Source organism: Tubulanus polymorphus, chromosome 6, assembly GCF_964204645.1.
Source record: "Tubulanus polymorphus chromosome 6, tnTubPoly1.2, whole genome shotgun sequence".
NCBI classification, from domain to species: Eukaryota; Metazoa; Nemertea; class Palaeonemertea; order Tubulaniformes; family Tubulanidae; genus Tubulanus; species Tubulanus polymorphus.
This window is the reverse complement of record NC_134030.1, coordinates 5354497-5371210: the sequence shown is the minus strand read 5'-3', so window position 1 is coordinate 5371210 and position 16714 is coordinate 5354497. Positions and strand designations below refer to the sequence as shown.

Below are 16714 nucleotides of genomic sequence, written 5' to 3'. Positions count from 1 at the left end.
GATGAATAAAAGAAATTCAATAAACAACTGATTTTTCGTTCATGATTCCGTTCACTCTCAGACCGGATGATCAATGAATGTCGGGTGCATTCGATCGTTAAATACGATGACTTTCTATTTCCCTTTTTCAGAGTACAGTTCGAATAAATCTTCGGCGCTCGTGTGTCACGTATCTAAGCTCGTTTTGTGAAGGAAAACGCGTCGATAATCGAAACGACCTTGGTGTGCGTCTCGGAAATGAAATAGCCTGATCTTCACCGACATCTTTCCGGCATCGGACGCCGAAGAAAATCAATCTGTTTTAGCAGCCGAATCGTCTGCGGATTGGATTATTGTGCGCCGTCGATTCCCGTTCGGTTCACGGCAGCCATTACCGGTACACGGCGTCAATTCGCCGCGAGATTTACGAGCGCCCGAGGAGTTTACACGTGATCGCGAGTTGATCATCAGGATGGCTTCGTTGCACAAACCCGACATTGTCGCATTAATTGCACAGCCTCGGCAAAGGTGTTCTGTCGTGTCTGGGGTATATTAACTGGCAAAATTGCCGACAACGCATTGGGTAATGACTAATAATGATGATATTATTTAGAATTTACAAAGTCGGTGGGTTCCTCTGACAACAACGATGATAATGAGCCGATTTCATCCAAAGTGAGCTCGATATGATTTTTTAAAAAAGATATCCCTCGATGCGAACGTGTAGAAATCTATCGACCAAATCCACCGACCGGTGATCACTATAATCTACAGCGTCAACTATAAAGTAACTTATCTATAGTAATAAATAAAGTACTAAACATTTATTATATCATTTTTTCCAATCTATATTTCGCTCTTTGAGCACTCTTTTACACTGTATAACGCAGCATCAAAAATACACAAAGGAGCTTCATATGTATTTCACAAATTTCATACATTCACTGTTAACTTTTTTATGTATTTTTGGTAGCATCAACGTCTATTAGTCGTAGTGTATTTGGCTAATTATTTTACATCATATGCATCGATAAATGATATTCACAATATTATTTATCCTTTTTTTCAATAGAAAATAATCTGAAAATAAGACACTAAACGAAAAAGTTGTACCGCACTATAGATCACTATTACCCGTTTTTACATAAATTAATAATGCCAATTCCATATGGTTATAAATATTTTTACTGCCAAATTATCAGACGACCCTATACAAGGTTTTGGTGGTCGTTCGCGTAGTCGTGGCTAGGCTGCCTTGCAACAAAAAAACCCTATTCATTACTTAAACGCGTCCCGTATGACTAGAAATTGGACGTTTAGACATCTAATCACCCGAAATTTACCAAAATATTGCCAGCATTCTAGGTTTAAGAGATGACTAACATTATCAAAATGTTACATTATTCAATGTTGTACATCAGATCCCCGGTCCTCGTTCATTGTTTTGTATCTGTAGCCTCGATTGGACCGCTTGGCGTAGTACAATCAGCCATTTTTGTTTCCCGAATGAAATCAAGCTGATTATTTGGCGGGATGGAGTAGACTGCAACAAATGGAAAGATAACGAGATGGCCACCATCAGAAAACCTTGTAGCTGACTTCATTTCGGCATTTTATGTACATGGTATCAATATTTATCAGGTTCGAATATTGGTTTAAGTAGAAATTCAGGCATATACCTAAATTAGGTGCGTTATATGATATGGATAGAATATCTCGACGAATGAAACATTAACTGGAATGCAAAAACTTAACGTTGAAATTTCAAAAAAAAAAGAAAATACATCTACGTGTGCGCGTTCGGGTTGAATAAAAACCAAAAAAACAAATGATCGTACAATGCTTTACTATATTTTATACAGTCAAACATCTAAGATATCGTCAAGCATTCATTTCCAATCACCCTACATGAATGACAGGTTTATCCACCCTATCGTCATCCACTTACTCGTCTTTTTCCCCAAAGACCTTTTACGGTGATCAAGTTTGGTAAGTTTCAATGTGGTACCCATGCATTTACCCCCATCAGGCCAACATTAACACAACCATAAGTAATTGGACAGTTTTGAGGGAGTCAAACACTTTGTTTGTATTCTGCATCGAAATTACAATCATACAACGTACATACTTATCATTACTTGAACAGAAAGTTACACATATTTCGTAATTCTGGCAATTTTTGGGACCTACGACGATATCATATAGTCATTAAGAGGCGTTGGCGCCTTTCAAGCGTTTCCTGGGTAAGCTTCAACCTCGCAAACACAAATCTCTGCTTCATCCGAATAAGTCTTTATACCGGACTGTGAACTATACAGTTCGCCGATATAGTTAACAACAATCGTTCGCAGAAAAAACTCACACCGGTCCTTGCAATGAGATGGGATGCGACACGACAGTCTCATAGGAGCACAGACTAGTAGAGGGTCAGGGACGCTGTGACGTCACTGACGATTTCATTACACAGAGGTATACTAAACAATGAGATCCTTGGAGGATGCGCGCTACGTATACATTCTACGACGGGGAATGTGAAGTTTCGGAGGCGTCCGCACAAAGACTCTCCAATTCTTCGATGTCCGGTTTTTTACCGTCATTCAGTTCTTTGATTTGCTGCCTCTCTTTCTTCAGTTTCATGCGCCGGTTCTGAAACCATATCTTTATTTGCCGTTCGGTCAAACACAGCGCATGCGCGATTTCGATCCGCCGTCGCCTGGTCAAGTAATGATTGAACTGAAATTCCTTCTCCAACTCCAGCGTCTGGTATCTGCTATACGTTTGCCGACCGCGCCTTCTTTGTGCCGAGTTCGGACCTGTAAAAACACAGAAAATGCAGATTTTTATACGGAAACGTGGACTGGCTGTATGAAATAATTGCATTTGTCACCGGTGTTAAGTGGGTAATAGAGAAAAATTTGTCGCGATAATATATTTCAACAGCTTCATGACAAAAGCCATAAATCCAGCGCGATCATACCCACATATTACTATAACGCGTAAAGATTAATGTATCTATAATTAAAACAATTTCCAGCTAGGTAGAAATCACATGGATTGTGTCGTCGCTTTGCGCAAAATGGCGTCGAAGGCTTTTGTGAGTCATCAATTGTCAATCTCACGCTTGGCAGTAAAAGGCCGTTATTCGGCTACGCTACAGCGACCCGGCGCCGATTACGTCTCTCAGATGGCGAGCGCAATCGGCTAACACAGCCACGGCCGAACATTTGTAACTTCCGCTTGAAACGTCGTGGACGTAAGGCGTATTAAAAAATAGGGAATTGTTACGAAGGCGCGGCGAGATCCCATACAATAACCCCTGGGAGAATCTTTAAGTTTGGGGATATGAAAGGAATCACTATGTAGCATCGAATGGCGCGTCGCCTATCGGGTAACTTGTGGTAACAGGAAGCCTAAGCACACCGTGTCCTCACTCGAGTGCGAGTGTGGCCGGGGCGACGCTAGACCCCGGGAGATATGGCCTGTTTGCTAGCGCACAACATTGCTTTGACAGCGCAGTATTTATGCCAAGGTACCAGGGCCTTCTCGGTGCGTTCACATTAATTTGATTTATCGTCGTTGTGTATATTGAATGAGAAAAGAACGAGCGACCTAATGCAGGCACGGTGTATGTCACTGATGAATAATATTGCAGTTACGCTTTTATCGGTGTTAGCATGAACTAAATGAATTTGATATCGCAGCTTTTTTACTCGGTATCATATTCATTTATCTTCGGTCGCGTGTGTTCATTGAGTGATTATTTACTTCTTTAGCGCACTTTTTAAGTACTCTTCCTCCTAAAAAATATTGTTCTTTTGATAATCAATCGAGGTTCTATATTTTCTATAATTAAGCATGTTGGGACTTTGACTTCACGCTGAAATGTGACGGGTGCGTACATGACGGCGTATGCCATAAAGGGACAATTCCGTGAACCGTTTTATCGCTAGGTTAAAAATGCTAATGTTCGTATAGCAAACAGTTTCCACAGATGGTGGTTTTATACTTCATATATACTAGAGCCTTTGAACATGACCCGCAAATGTAAAATAGTGTAGTGTAGAGTAAGTAAAATAGCTTCTAATAAAAACGGTAAAACTATGAATGGCGATTACGATCTCCTCATTCGAATCCCCTTTTATTGGTGCAGCCTTTAGGCTCGGGGATGTCCTATCAATCATGTAGGGCAGATTGGCAGATCTTATACATATATTGATGAATAAACTATCAAAAGTCGGTTCCACCTTCACTCAGGGCCCGAAGCCGAATATCTCGAGTCTTTTCTACGATAATTTCTACTACGGAAGTTGAGAGTTTGTCAACAGAAATCGCTCGGTATAGTATCTGTGCATATTTCTGTGTACGTATCCACTCCTGCGAATTGCTTTGCACCGAACACTGCCGAACATTAGCGAACATTAGCCGAGCTCAATATAAACGATTTATAGCCGACCGGAGGGCAATTGTTTGTCTAATCCTTGCCTATGAACAACGTCCCGCGGAATATTAGAAAAATCTCCAATTAGCAGCGTTTATTTACGGCCGAAATTCCCTGGCTGTGCTATGCTTATGATAACGTCTATTCAGTGGATATTTTCATTGATGAAATAAGTACAATAGACAGGAGATTCCTCCTGAAAGTTCAAACACGCGACGAATCCGAGAATGAACTCTGTGGTATTCTATGAGATGTATCGCAACTTTAAATCTATTGGTAGCTAGGCCTGGCTATAAAGATCTGAGCTTAAATCCTTCCCAGCTTCATCTATCATCAGTATTTCATTTCATAATCTTAGATATATGAACATAGTGAATCGCTCAGTCATCGTCAGCGAAAACATGTCTGATAACGATTCTCACGGGGGTTGCCGAGGACATTTCCAGCCGAAGATGGCGGAACTACCGCCAGACTACGATCAAAATCGCGACAAAAGATGATGGTCATAAACCAATAAACGAAGCCTTTGATGTCGCCGCCTGGCTGTTTCGTTTAACTTCGGTGACCTAGGTTTATTCGCGATAACCTAGCAGTTCTAGTAACATTGACGTGTTTTGTTGTATCTAACGCGAAAGAAGGAATTATAAAATAGGGCATTTTTGTGTTTACAAATACATATCGCGATTGAGTCCGGATACAATGACTGTGTGGATGAACTCATGGGCGCGTTTTCACGATGTTGTTTTTGATGATGGCATTAATCTTCGAAGGTATTTTATTGCTGATAAAATATTCAATATGAGAGCGCAAGAGCGATAATTGCTTTTGCATATGGTGTGCACCCACGCTCAAAGTCAAAAGAGGCCAGAGACCACGACCGCTTACGATCAAATAGATGCTTATTTTGTGCGATATACCAAAAAAAAAACATTCGACGTTTTCGAAAAAAAGTATGCTCGAAATAGAACACATTTTCAATTTCAGAACCTACTAATCCAGTTCGCTTCGAAGTATCCTATGCTGTGACCGTGTGCGCTTTTCATCAATTATTTCTATGAATAATTTATACGGCGTCGATGTTACGGTGCGGGAGATACGTTTAAGGTAAAAGTGAATTAGAAATACGCACGCAAAAATACTATGAAGCCCGACATGATACAATGGTGTACATACACCGACACACTACCGACGTAGCGCGCCGAATCCCTCGTTTAAAGTTATATACGAGACACTTAAACATTAATGATATCATAGGGGAGCCTTACATAAAAACTAAGTAGCTGTGATGTCATATACCATAAGTCATAAACATTGGCTAAATTAAAGTCAGCCAGTAAATTAGTCGCTATCATGATGTAGCGGGGATTGATAGCCGCAGTATACACGTTAAAGAACAGTTTATGACCCGGGATAGCCATTTACAGGCGTGAAGTGATTTTATAGCTCCCTACTATATCGTAAGTAATAAAATAAAAGAGACATTTTTACTTACCAACGATCCCCATCCATGGATAGAACGTCGTCGGGACAGGCGGAGTAGTATTGGTACATCTCGGGGCCTGTGTTACCGCCCCAGCTGGTAAGCTGTTCGGAATATACCCATCGCTGCTGACCACCGCCGGGTTTAACGTCGAACAGTTCGGTATCGTACCTAGCCCACCGTTATGTCCATTATGTCCGAGATTTCCATTATAACCGTTCCAGCCGGGTTCGACTTTTTGCGGCGTGTACCTCTGTTGTTGTTGCTGTTGTGAGTCGTGCTGAGGCTGCTGTAAACTGGTTACATCCGTGTATCTGGATTGTGGTGAATCGAGTGCTGCTTGATGGCTTAGACAGTTTTGAGATTGCGGTGTTCCTCCGTACGAGCCGAGAACTGAAGATTCGTGACCCAACGACGTCGGCGTGACGCACGGTTCGTAGGATAACTCGGCCCGGTGGTGAGTCAAATTCACGAAACTGCCCTGAAAATTTTGCGTGTCCGACGACGGGGGTAAAAAAGACGGGGGAAAATAAGAGCTCATCATAGTTCCCGAGATTGCATTCTGTGAACGATATAAACACAGTGTAATAATGATTTGTAGCTTTACTCTTCGCTCTGGTCAAAATATGCATGCAAAGTTGACTAAGGCCGACGGAAAAAAACGTGAACCAATCATACACTTGGTTACAAGCCGCTACGGCTTAGCGCGATCGAACCGACACACGACTTCGAAGCGTCGGTATCCGTGCGCCGCGGAATATCATCAACATATCGCTACGCATACGTTACTTCTGCAGAAATAGTAAGATATTTATTTACCAGTATTTTACTCCGTACGTGACAGTTTCCGTTATCGGATAAGCCTTTTGGGTTCATTGGGCACCGATATCTAATGATAGATGGTGCCAATTCAAGAGATGCGTCTCTCTGTAAACTGATTTATAGAAGCGCGTCTGAACGCGGTTCAATGAGTATAATAAAGATAACCTAAAAGTATATAGACCTAACCGCACGAATTTATTCTTAGTAATCGTATAATTTATAAAAGATAAACATTTTCGGTTATCCATAATGATATCTAGTAAAACAATAGTTATAACAACACTCAAAACTATATTAATAGCTGAACATTATTGAATTTACTTATCTTACGCCATTTCAATTTCATACGTAATATTGAAATAATCTTATCATTTAATCTATTGCGTCGTGGCTGTGTTTGCAGGCTTCATTAATATAAATCATCGATTCAACAAGTTGATATACGCTCGAATTCGAGAATTCGGTAAAAGGCTCGCGTGCGTAAAACTTCCGTCGTCGTTCGTCACATTACGAATTCAAATTCTACATTCGAATGACGAATTGATTGGCAATTATTTTAAAGTAAATATTAACCTCATAAACGGTTTTATAGTTGTAGAATGATTTAATGACTTTACATTTATTGCCCCGGTAATGACTTTCCCGCTGTTCTCTTCTTACGTGTTTCACGAGTATATATCGACATTTTGTATAGTTTATTTCGCATAGGCACAAGCGATCTTAAAAATTTGCTTTCTTTTTCTTCATTACGTTAGATTTTGCCATAAGAAGCCGTTAGAAAACCAAAATTATAGATAGATTATTACGTAAAGTAGCAATGATATTTGATAAGTCCCATCATCGGTTGATAATATATCATATACGGAAAATAACACGCGAAGTCCGGTAAGTGTGCACAAAATTGCATTTCGGTAAAATACGACATGTTTCCGTTTAATCATATATTTTACAAGATATCTAAAATTATCAAACAGCATGATAAAAAACCTCATTTTTATTATGTCCGTTTTTTCACAGTCTGTCAACTATTTATTACAATATTTATTTCATGTATTATTAGCGCGCATTTTATTCATATATATACCATGCTTCTACGGGGTTTGATAAGAATTATTTTGATGATCTCAGTGATATTGATATTATAAAAGGAATGAGATATTCGATTCGTAACAACAATTATACATGGATTGTTAGATTATGAACTGTTAGAGTTATTAATTTGTTTGGCAATCGAAAATGTTCCAAATGAATTTCAATTATTGATAACCTTGTCATGTCTCTTGGCCATTGCTCATTTACTTCTTAATTTACTTGTTCCTACTTTGCATGTTCCTGCGATATCTTTGGTTTATTTTTGAAGTTGAGTTCATAATTTCGTAATTGCGGTATAAATTTTGATGAATGAAATATAAATAATTTGATTTCATTAGGAAGTAAAAAGACGTTTAGACCAGAATACATGTACCCTGAGAAACGAGTGGTGTTCAAATGTAGCACTCGCTCGGTTCTACAGGGTATAGGTAGTCTTTAGAATCGTGACTCCCGTTAGATTTTTGCCGAAATATTTTAGGAGTCTATTGAAAATGAATGTATTTCTTTCTGATTTAGAATACAAACTGAATTAATTTTATAAAGTGAGAATGACTATAAAGAATATTTCACAAAATATAGTCATAAGTCCAAATGATTTTACAAGGAATTTTCGTATGATGTTTTTTTTTCATGGGGGGGGGGGGGGTATCGAACCTTTGATTAGATATTATCTAAAAAAGGAAACTAAGGAAGGAGCGGAATCTAGACTTAGAATTTCCATAACACCAAACCTGAACACGAAACAAACCGTACGAAAAAAAAAATCGTTGACTTCCAAAAATTCTGTATTGGCAATGCAATCTATGGTATACGATCAATTTGAGAAGTCTGGCATTCAGACAACTGCGACCATGCAGAAACAAACGGTACAGTGGCGCCACTGAAGGAAAATGGTGGACGATTAATTATGACGGAGTAAGATCATAATGAAGGGTTTGGAATTATCGGTTCTGCATTATTACGGCTTGTCGCACTTCAAACGGCTACTTCAACTGGCTTATCAAAGGTTGACCCAGAAAGTCAGTGATTAATGGCGAAATCAAACATCCGATATGGATGATTTTTTACTGACCTAGATTCCACTGGAAAGTTGACCGAGTGCAAAGTTGTGTACGTGCGCTGAGGCACGTTTTAGCAAACTCGGATCGTATTACGTAAAATCCTGGTGACATTGTCAACCTAACGAGGAAAATCGCAATAAAAGAAACCTCCATTTACGAAAATCCGACGGGTTAAAAAGTGCGTGGTAAAATGGCGCAGAGTAGTTAACTAATAAGTCGGCGAAAGTAGTTCTATGAAAGTAACAAATGGCGAGGAAAGAAAGAAAATGGCACAACGAATTTGTCAAACACTCGAAATATGTAGTTATCATTTGGCAACACATTGCCATTATCACCACATTGCCGCCATGATGTCCAAACAAGCTCCAAGGCCGCAATCACTCGAAAACGGTTGGGTTCGGCACGCGAATCTCGAAGACACTTGATGTTCGATTGAACAATTGTGTTGCGGTCCCTTTGATGTTAGAGCACCCTCTTTATAGGCGATTCAATGGGCAAAAAGTCGCTACACGATACTTCGACCCTTACGATGGCACCACGGATAACGTGGGACAGAAGGAAAGGCTGGTTTCAGACAGGATTTGGAATTTCCGTCAAACCGAATTGACGAATTTCAAGTCAATGTTGGGATGGTGATGGTATTGGCTAACCTACATCCGGTTTTGACTTTGTAACCGTATACATGTATATACGCATAACTAATGATATCATACATATATGAAAATGACAATCTAAGACGTGAAGACAAAAGAATCTTTAAACAAATGAACAGCGTTCTGACTGTCGCAGACATCACTTACACGCAATAATATTATATGCAAAACAGATTCCGTGACACACAATAAGTGACGAATAGAAAAAAGGGCGTACTTACACGCTCTACTATGCGTAGTCCCACCCAGCATATCCGAGAAAAGTTCGAGAATAAATCCTTTTCTACCGAACGTTCCGACTATTCCGCAGAATCCGAGCGGAGCAAACTTAAGTATCCATCCCATCCTAACGAAATCCTCGACTAAAAATCGAATAAAGCAAATACATATTTTGTAGACATGGCAAGAACATAAAATTTTATCACTTCATAGTCAACATAAATTTGGAGGCCACGTGAGTGAACTAACCAATTAGCTGGCGCTAAATCGACCCACACTCACCTCGAATAAAGTATAATTATTGCCTTGCACTCGGTGAGTACCATTATTGCGTACGAATTGCCCAAGCTGATTGGATAACCGTACATAACAAGCACGTTATGTTTCTTAATGGAACTTTACAGTTCCGTAAATCTGTCTAGGGCGAAAATAGTTTGTTACCACGGCGTTGTTAGGGACAAACTCCTTGTCGGGAATAGAAAGAAGCTCCCGCCATTCAAAACTACGCTTGTTCATTTTTATGGGTTTGCACCGGTAACAGCAGGGGCCACGACTTTGTAACTAGGTCAGACGGGAACCAGTCACTTTTGGGTGTGGCTGCGTCGTCTCGACTAGCAACCAAGGTTACCGCGCATAAATCATGGTTGCACTCAGTGGCATCGCCGACTTTCCTACATCTGGTGCATAATTTATCGCTAGCGAAACAAACGATTCCGACATCGCCCAAAATGAGCTGTGCAGATGTTCCGTAAGTTACATCAAAAAAGTAGCTAAAGCCCGAATCGGCGCATGAATTAGATTCGTTTCCGATCAAAATAATCTTGGTTTCGCAGTACGGTACTGATGCCATACGGAAAATATGTCAAAGCGCAAATTTAATTTCGTAATTCTATCACGAGGTGGCGCCCGTAGTATCAGCGCAGCCATCTTTGAATTGTCTAAATCTGCTTAACGTTGACTGTCTCGTCATTTTTTAATCAAGGGGTGTTTTTAATAGAGCTTGCTCTCTTTTTCAGATCGCAGGTGACTGAAAAAGCGTCGAACCACGGGTCACAAACCTTTCTAGGTGAGTCGTTTAGTGCGTCTTTTTCTCTGTTAGTCTAAAGACTTTGCGTTCATTAGAATTATTGAAATTACAAAACCTTGATATGTTTGTATAAAAATAATACACTTGAAATAACGTGTACTTTCTGTCTTTTCTACTTTCCATAGTTTCTGTCGTTAGATTTTTGTTAATATCTGATTGAATTTCAAGAATATCGTATTTTTACAGTCACAATCGTGATCTGAGTTCTTTAGAAATACTACCATATGGAGAAATTATAAAATATACAGCAGCCATATTGTCATATTGATATGAGTTGTCTATGTAAAATATCCGAGGCTCTGCATAGCTTGTTCAAAAGATATGCTAACTTGTTTCTACCCGACGTACCTTAACGTGTCTACAAATTTCATTTCAATCTCAACGTCAGTTTCGACTGGGATGAATAATTCATCTTACCTTGTCTTCGGCGTGGTGTTATATTTTTTCCATCCGGTGAGTTTTCTTACCGACACCTTTAATGATAAAAAGCGAACACCGAATGAAAGATAAATGATCATTTAGAGTGCGTATATACTAGGTATGAAATGTACAATCTATAATCGGTCGAAGAAGAACGAGGATATGTTATTTATAGACGTAATTGAGCCATAAAAGACCAATAAATGATCGCAAACCTACAAAGATATATCTTAATGGTTATATATTGTTTATGCGGTCTTTGTCATTGAGACTAATCGTTCCTGACTTTTGGACGCATAATGATGTTGGCTTCTGGAAAAACAATTTAGCATTTTGCCTCATACATCTACATTAGCAGTACAGTTAGTTGCAAAACCTTCAATTTTATTTTTCAACCATGGATAATGTTTCGTTCACATTCCGTTTCCCTACGATACAAAACTGTTACGAAATCCTACGAATTGACTCGAAGAGACAGCGACAAATCACCAACGATAGGCCCATTTATTTTCGAATATCTGTCAGGTTTTTCTTCAATCGAACCTTGATTAGCGATTTTCGATTGCCAAACCATCTCGTTACTGGGAGGTAAATCTTTCACCGATTATCATTGCGGGAAATACAGTTTCTTCGGCATAAAAATCAATTTCAAAAGCGCAAGTAACAAAATATGAATGTCAGATTTCTTTTATCAGCCAGCTATAAATTACATTTTTGAAAAAAGCCACGACTCGGCTGTGAACGTTTGAACTTTGGCGTTGGCGATGGCGGCACCGAAAGCGCAGTACAATATAATCTCCGGTGTCGAGATCATTGGAGATCAAGGGAGTCGTTAACGAGATTATGCATTACTTGGTTTCCTTTGGCCGGTGGTGTGCGGTATCATAAAACAAAATAAACCATGTGAGAATTGCTGTAATAAAACTTCTACATCATAAAAAGTTGTAATAAAAATATCAATACACCCCTGTGTCAATGCGTCCCCGGGTTCAGAAGTGTTTGTCTGGCACGAACGTATAGCAAGTCTGAGAATAGTATAGGTTTATACGATCTATACACGATCATCATATTCGCATACATTCAACATACACAGTCTCATTTACACAAACGGTGGTCAGAGTCGGGATATTTTCATCCGTCAGAGTATTTTCGCTGACTTTTCGTTGAACTGTGACAATTTCGAATGCGTGAGGATTATTTTCAAAGGCAAATTGTAAATTGCAAATCGTGTCCAGCGCAGCTAGACGACTGGGGAATTTCCACGGATGCACGTGAACCATGTCACTGAACTACGAAATCTATGGATATTTATTCAAATTGATTGGAAATTATCTATACCAGATTGATGATCACAAGTTAACAACATTTCGTAATGACGTACACTGCCGTTTCGTCCGCAAGTGATTTTGAACTTTTTGCAGCTTCTTTCTGAAGAGATCGAACTAAAAAAGGGATACCTTGCCGGTGATGGATTCGAATTTTACAAATTAGATACATCAAATAAGATGATTCATTGAACTTCTTTCAAACATGGAACAGTCTGAAACTGTCACGCGAAGTCGATTCCTCGAATTCATTGATATTTTCATTCTCGTGTTGAACATCGTTGTTGGACTTTCAGTGGTCACCGCCGCATTTGTAATCATCGTTACAAATAGCTCATACTGAGCTGTTCAAGTTGTATATATAGAAGAGATATTTAAATGGATATTAAATCAGTTTTACAAAATAGTAAAAAAAACGCTCGTCCATATTTAAATTTGTTGCTTTTCGGAGCTCTTAACAGTCCGTAACAACATGAGATGAGGATGGCATCCATTCTAGTATCTTACATAGGTGTGCGTACGTAGATTTCGCTCGTTACAATAATCATTCTGGATCCGGATTTTTGAAAGAGTTTTTCGGCGCAACGGAGTTAGAGGATCGTCAGAACTCAGCGGGTTTCTACGTACCCTGTAGAACCGAGCTTGTGCAGTCAAAATCCACAAGCCATTCTACAGTGTACATTGAAACATTTGCTACTTACACCATCTACTATGACTTCGAAATGAAGACTTTGACGCTTTACGAGATCTTATTGTAAGTATGAACACACGAATCGACATTTTCATATGACCGGATTGGAGATATTGCAACTTTTCTAAATTCGAAACCTGCTTTGAAATCATATATTGTTTCCTTATATATACATTTAATGAATGCTGATTAATCTACAAAGATAATTTAATTCGCATCTTTTTGCTAATTTAAGTTTATCAATATCATTTTTTGCAGAATAGCAAATAATTGGCTAAACTTGCACTGATAGCGAAAATCACGATTACGACTTTTCTTACTTGTGCATTCCTTATAACAAATGAATATTGTGTTTTTCAAGCAATTACGTTTCTAAGTTAAGCATGATAATTGAAGATGATTATCAAGAGATAAAAGAAGTAAGCTAAGAAGGCGTTGCCTATTTAAACAAAAAAAAATGTAGCCAACGATAAAAAGCTTTTTGATAGCTGCAGACATCGATGTCCTTGTTATGCCATTTTATTGCGTCTTCAAATAATAACCATGCTACAATCATAAACTTTGTTTGAACTCTGTCTTAACGCAAAGATTGAATTGAATAAATGCATTAGCATAAAATATTTTCGTCTCAGTCCGATTTGCATGATCGTGACACGCTTTTTTCGGCCAGAGTGAGCACGTTATATGGAGGTGGCGCCCTCACAGAGATTTACAGGAACTACTGCCTACGTATTAAAAAACGGCGGGAGAATCGAGGATTGTTTGGTGTACATAAACGTGTATGAACATTTTACCTGAAAAAAATTACAGCAAAACAGCAAACATGATTCATGTCGCTTCGAAAAAGATCGCAGAGATTTTGCACAATTTTTTCTTCGAAATGAAAAAAAAACAGTAAAAGAAAGATTCCCTAATCAATCAGGTTTTGAGGATTAGCATACGGACTAGAATGGAATAGAAATTAAACTTTGATAAATCCATTTTCAAATTACTAGATTTAAGCTAGAATCAAAATACATTATCACTTCCAACCAAGCAATTCAGATTCCACTTCTAACCAAGCAATTCAGATTCTTCAGAAATTCAGAAATTTCCCAAATTACCAAAATAGCAGCTTTGAGTCCAGTTGGAATCATACATTTAGTATAAACATCGAGACACAAATTTCTGATAGTAAAGTCTATCGACTCGAGGAACGAACTCGAAATCAACAAACCCGTGACGTTGGAACGACGAGAAGGATTACATGAATCAGAAGATTGCGACATTATTTGCATGTGGAAGTAAATAAATCATTCAGGATCAGATAAATACAGATATTTGTCGCTGGAATGTTGGATCTAGCTGATCACTCGATATGAATAAGAAACTTCACGTATGAACGAATCATTCGAGATAGATCGATCGTATTTTGTCTTGTAGTTCGGGCCTCTTTCATTGAGATTATTGCCTAAGAAATCATACTAATGATAACACAATCTCTGTAGTGTAAACTCAGATTCAGATTTATCATTCAACAAAAAAGTAACATTTTTAGAAGAAAATGATGTCTCGAAGCACCTGAAATCGGCCGCGTTAGTCCAAAAGGGCTTCACTCATTGTGATATTTGAGCATCCGGACATCAAGTAAAGACGAGTGAAGATAATACACATCGACTAATAATCAAATATATAACTATCTTATGTTCATTGCTTGAAGAAACTTTTTCCAAAATTACATATAGATAGTATTGAAAGATTGAAAGTCTTTTGGAAGAAAACTCTTCGCGTAATTGTACAAAAACTCTAAAATCAAGAATAATATGAGTTACCTATTACCCACGAAAAAAACAAATGAATGGAGACTTATACTTCATCAATCTTAGATCTTAGATCTCTTAATAAGGTTTCATTCCATGTACATGTATATATTCTACGTGAAACTTTGATAAGAAGATGGGGAAAGTTTCGCTTAAGTGATAGCGGAGAAGAATTTAATGGTATCAGGTGGGACACTTTTTTCGTGCTGCAAAAATATTTCTCCCGAGTCCAAATTGCTGTGTGCGACGATGTGCATTACTGTAATTACGCTGCACGCCGTAACCCTTAAACCATCTGAGGCGGTGATCAAAGGGATAGACTCAGCGATGCCATTCGCTTTGCAGAAAACTGTTTAAAAAAATATGGCACGACGCGATTCGACCGACGGCATAATTGACCAGGACTCTGCGTGGAATTAGCGTTATGTCCCCTTTGGTAAAATAAGTCACGTTTAATGCGCCTAGCAAGCAAACAAATTTGAGATAACGGACCCGGTCTAATTATACACTAGTTTGCCTGTAAGTCACGGATAAGGGGAATTAGTATGCGATTCGGTCTTCGACGAAAGTGTTTTTTAAATAAGCCGGGAACGAGCATGATGACTTAACCGGTTCGTCGTAAAAACTTCTCGTTATATGGAAATGACTAACGATAAGCAGAAGGTTTTGCATAAAAAATATCGTTTTCTCGCTGAAAACGTTAATGCGCACATGTTCATCTTCTTCTTCGCATTGTCTTTCGTTAAACAAATGTGGAAAATATCGATTTTGCCGTAAAGAATACATTACGCAATCATCTTAAAGAAATAATACTCGAAATATGCCATAATATATGTTTCAGTTCATAAAACAACGAAGATATGTTTGTTAAGCTAAGAAAATGCCTTCAAACTTTTTTAAACTTTTATTTAAGTAATGAATAATCTTATAACAAAAACAACGCAGATATTTTTCTTAAAACGAATCCTTTGAAACTGAGAAAATACTTTCACACTCCCAAAACATTACTTTTAGTAAAGTATCTAGTGTTAAATTTCTGGAGTTAGATACAATTTATCTCTATTCTGTTAGCGAGTATCACATTTAAAGAAAATTAACGTTCGACGAGAATTAACGTAAAACTGTTTTGTGTCTGTAGATGATTTCTTTTATAGAAAACCAAATTCAATGTAAAGAGTTCTATTCTGTGGTTCCTATTCTATATACAAGTACACAAGGAAATGTAAATTCTTAAAGAAATTATATTATATGAAAAAAGACTCCCAAAACAGCCTCTAATAAATCTCTAAATCTTTTTATTGCCGTAAGGTCTAATAAAGTAACAAGAAAACTTACTTTTCCGACCAGTAATAATAGTTCATTTTGTGTATATAAAATCTTTAGAAAAGAAACCCATGAAATATCCAGGCAAAATAATAACGTCTAACGATTGTCGAATTATAAACGAAAAATAGAATTTATCGACGCGTATTCAAACGATTAATTTGTGTGTAAGAATACATAGAACGTCTATGGTCTGTACGGCTATTACGGGAATAAATGCAGACTAATTCGAAAAAGTGTTTAGAAGTAAATGAGTCTATAGTCTCTCGTATTCTTAGATTTAATCTGTGAATTTGCTCTCCATTTAGGTAGAGCAATAAATATA

General features: G+C 38.2%; 1 protein-coding gene and 1 long non-coding RNA gene across 2 annotated transcripts; one reads left to right on the top strand and one right to left on the bottom strand.

Moving 5' to 3' along the window:
• Positions 1–819: 819 nt before the first annotated feature.
• On the bottom strand, positions 820–6727 carry LOC141907558 (uncharacterized). Its single transcript, XM_074797242.1, has 3 exons — positions 6717–6727; positions 5910–6459; positions 820–2792 (listed from the first exon to the last, which is right to left on the bottom strand). Exons 2-3 carry the CDS (start codon positions 6439–6441, stop codon positions 2497–2499), a joined length of 828 nt encoding a protein of 275 aa, XP_074653343.1. The 5' UTR covers positions 6442–6459; positions 6717–6727; the 3' UTR covers positions 820–2496.
• On the top strand, positions 6421–13186 carry LOC141907559 (uncharacterized). The gene is made up of 3 exons (XR_012619509.1): positions 6421–6699; positions 10761–10810; positions 11907–13186. It is a non-coding gene; the product is annotated as an uncharacterized LOC141907559 (long non-coding RNA).
• The last annotated feature ends 3528 nt before the right edge of the window (positions 13187–16714 follow it).

Excerpts from the sequence above, each read along its gene's own strand:
- LOC141907558 (XM_074797242.1), bottom strand. The coding sequence starts at position 6,441 with ATGATGAGCTCTTATTTTCCCCCGTCTTTTTTACCCCCGTCGTCGGAC. Across the intron at positions 2,793-5,909 it reads TCCATGGATGGGGATCGTTG|GTCCGAACTCGGCACAAAGA; the intron begins GTAAGTAAAAAT and ends GTGTTTTTACAG.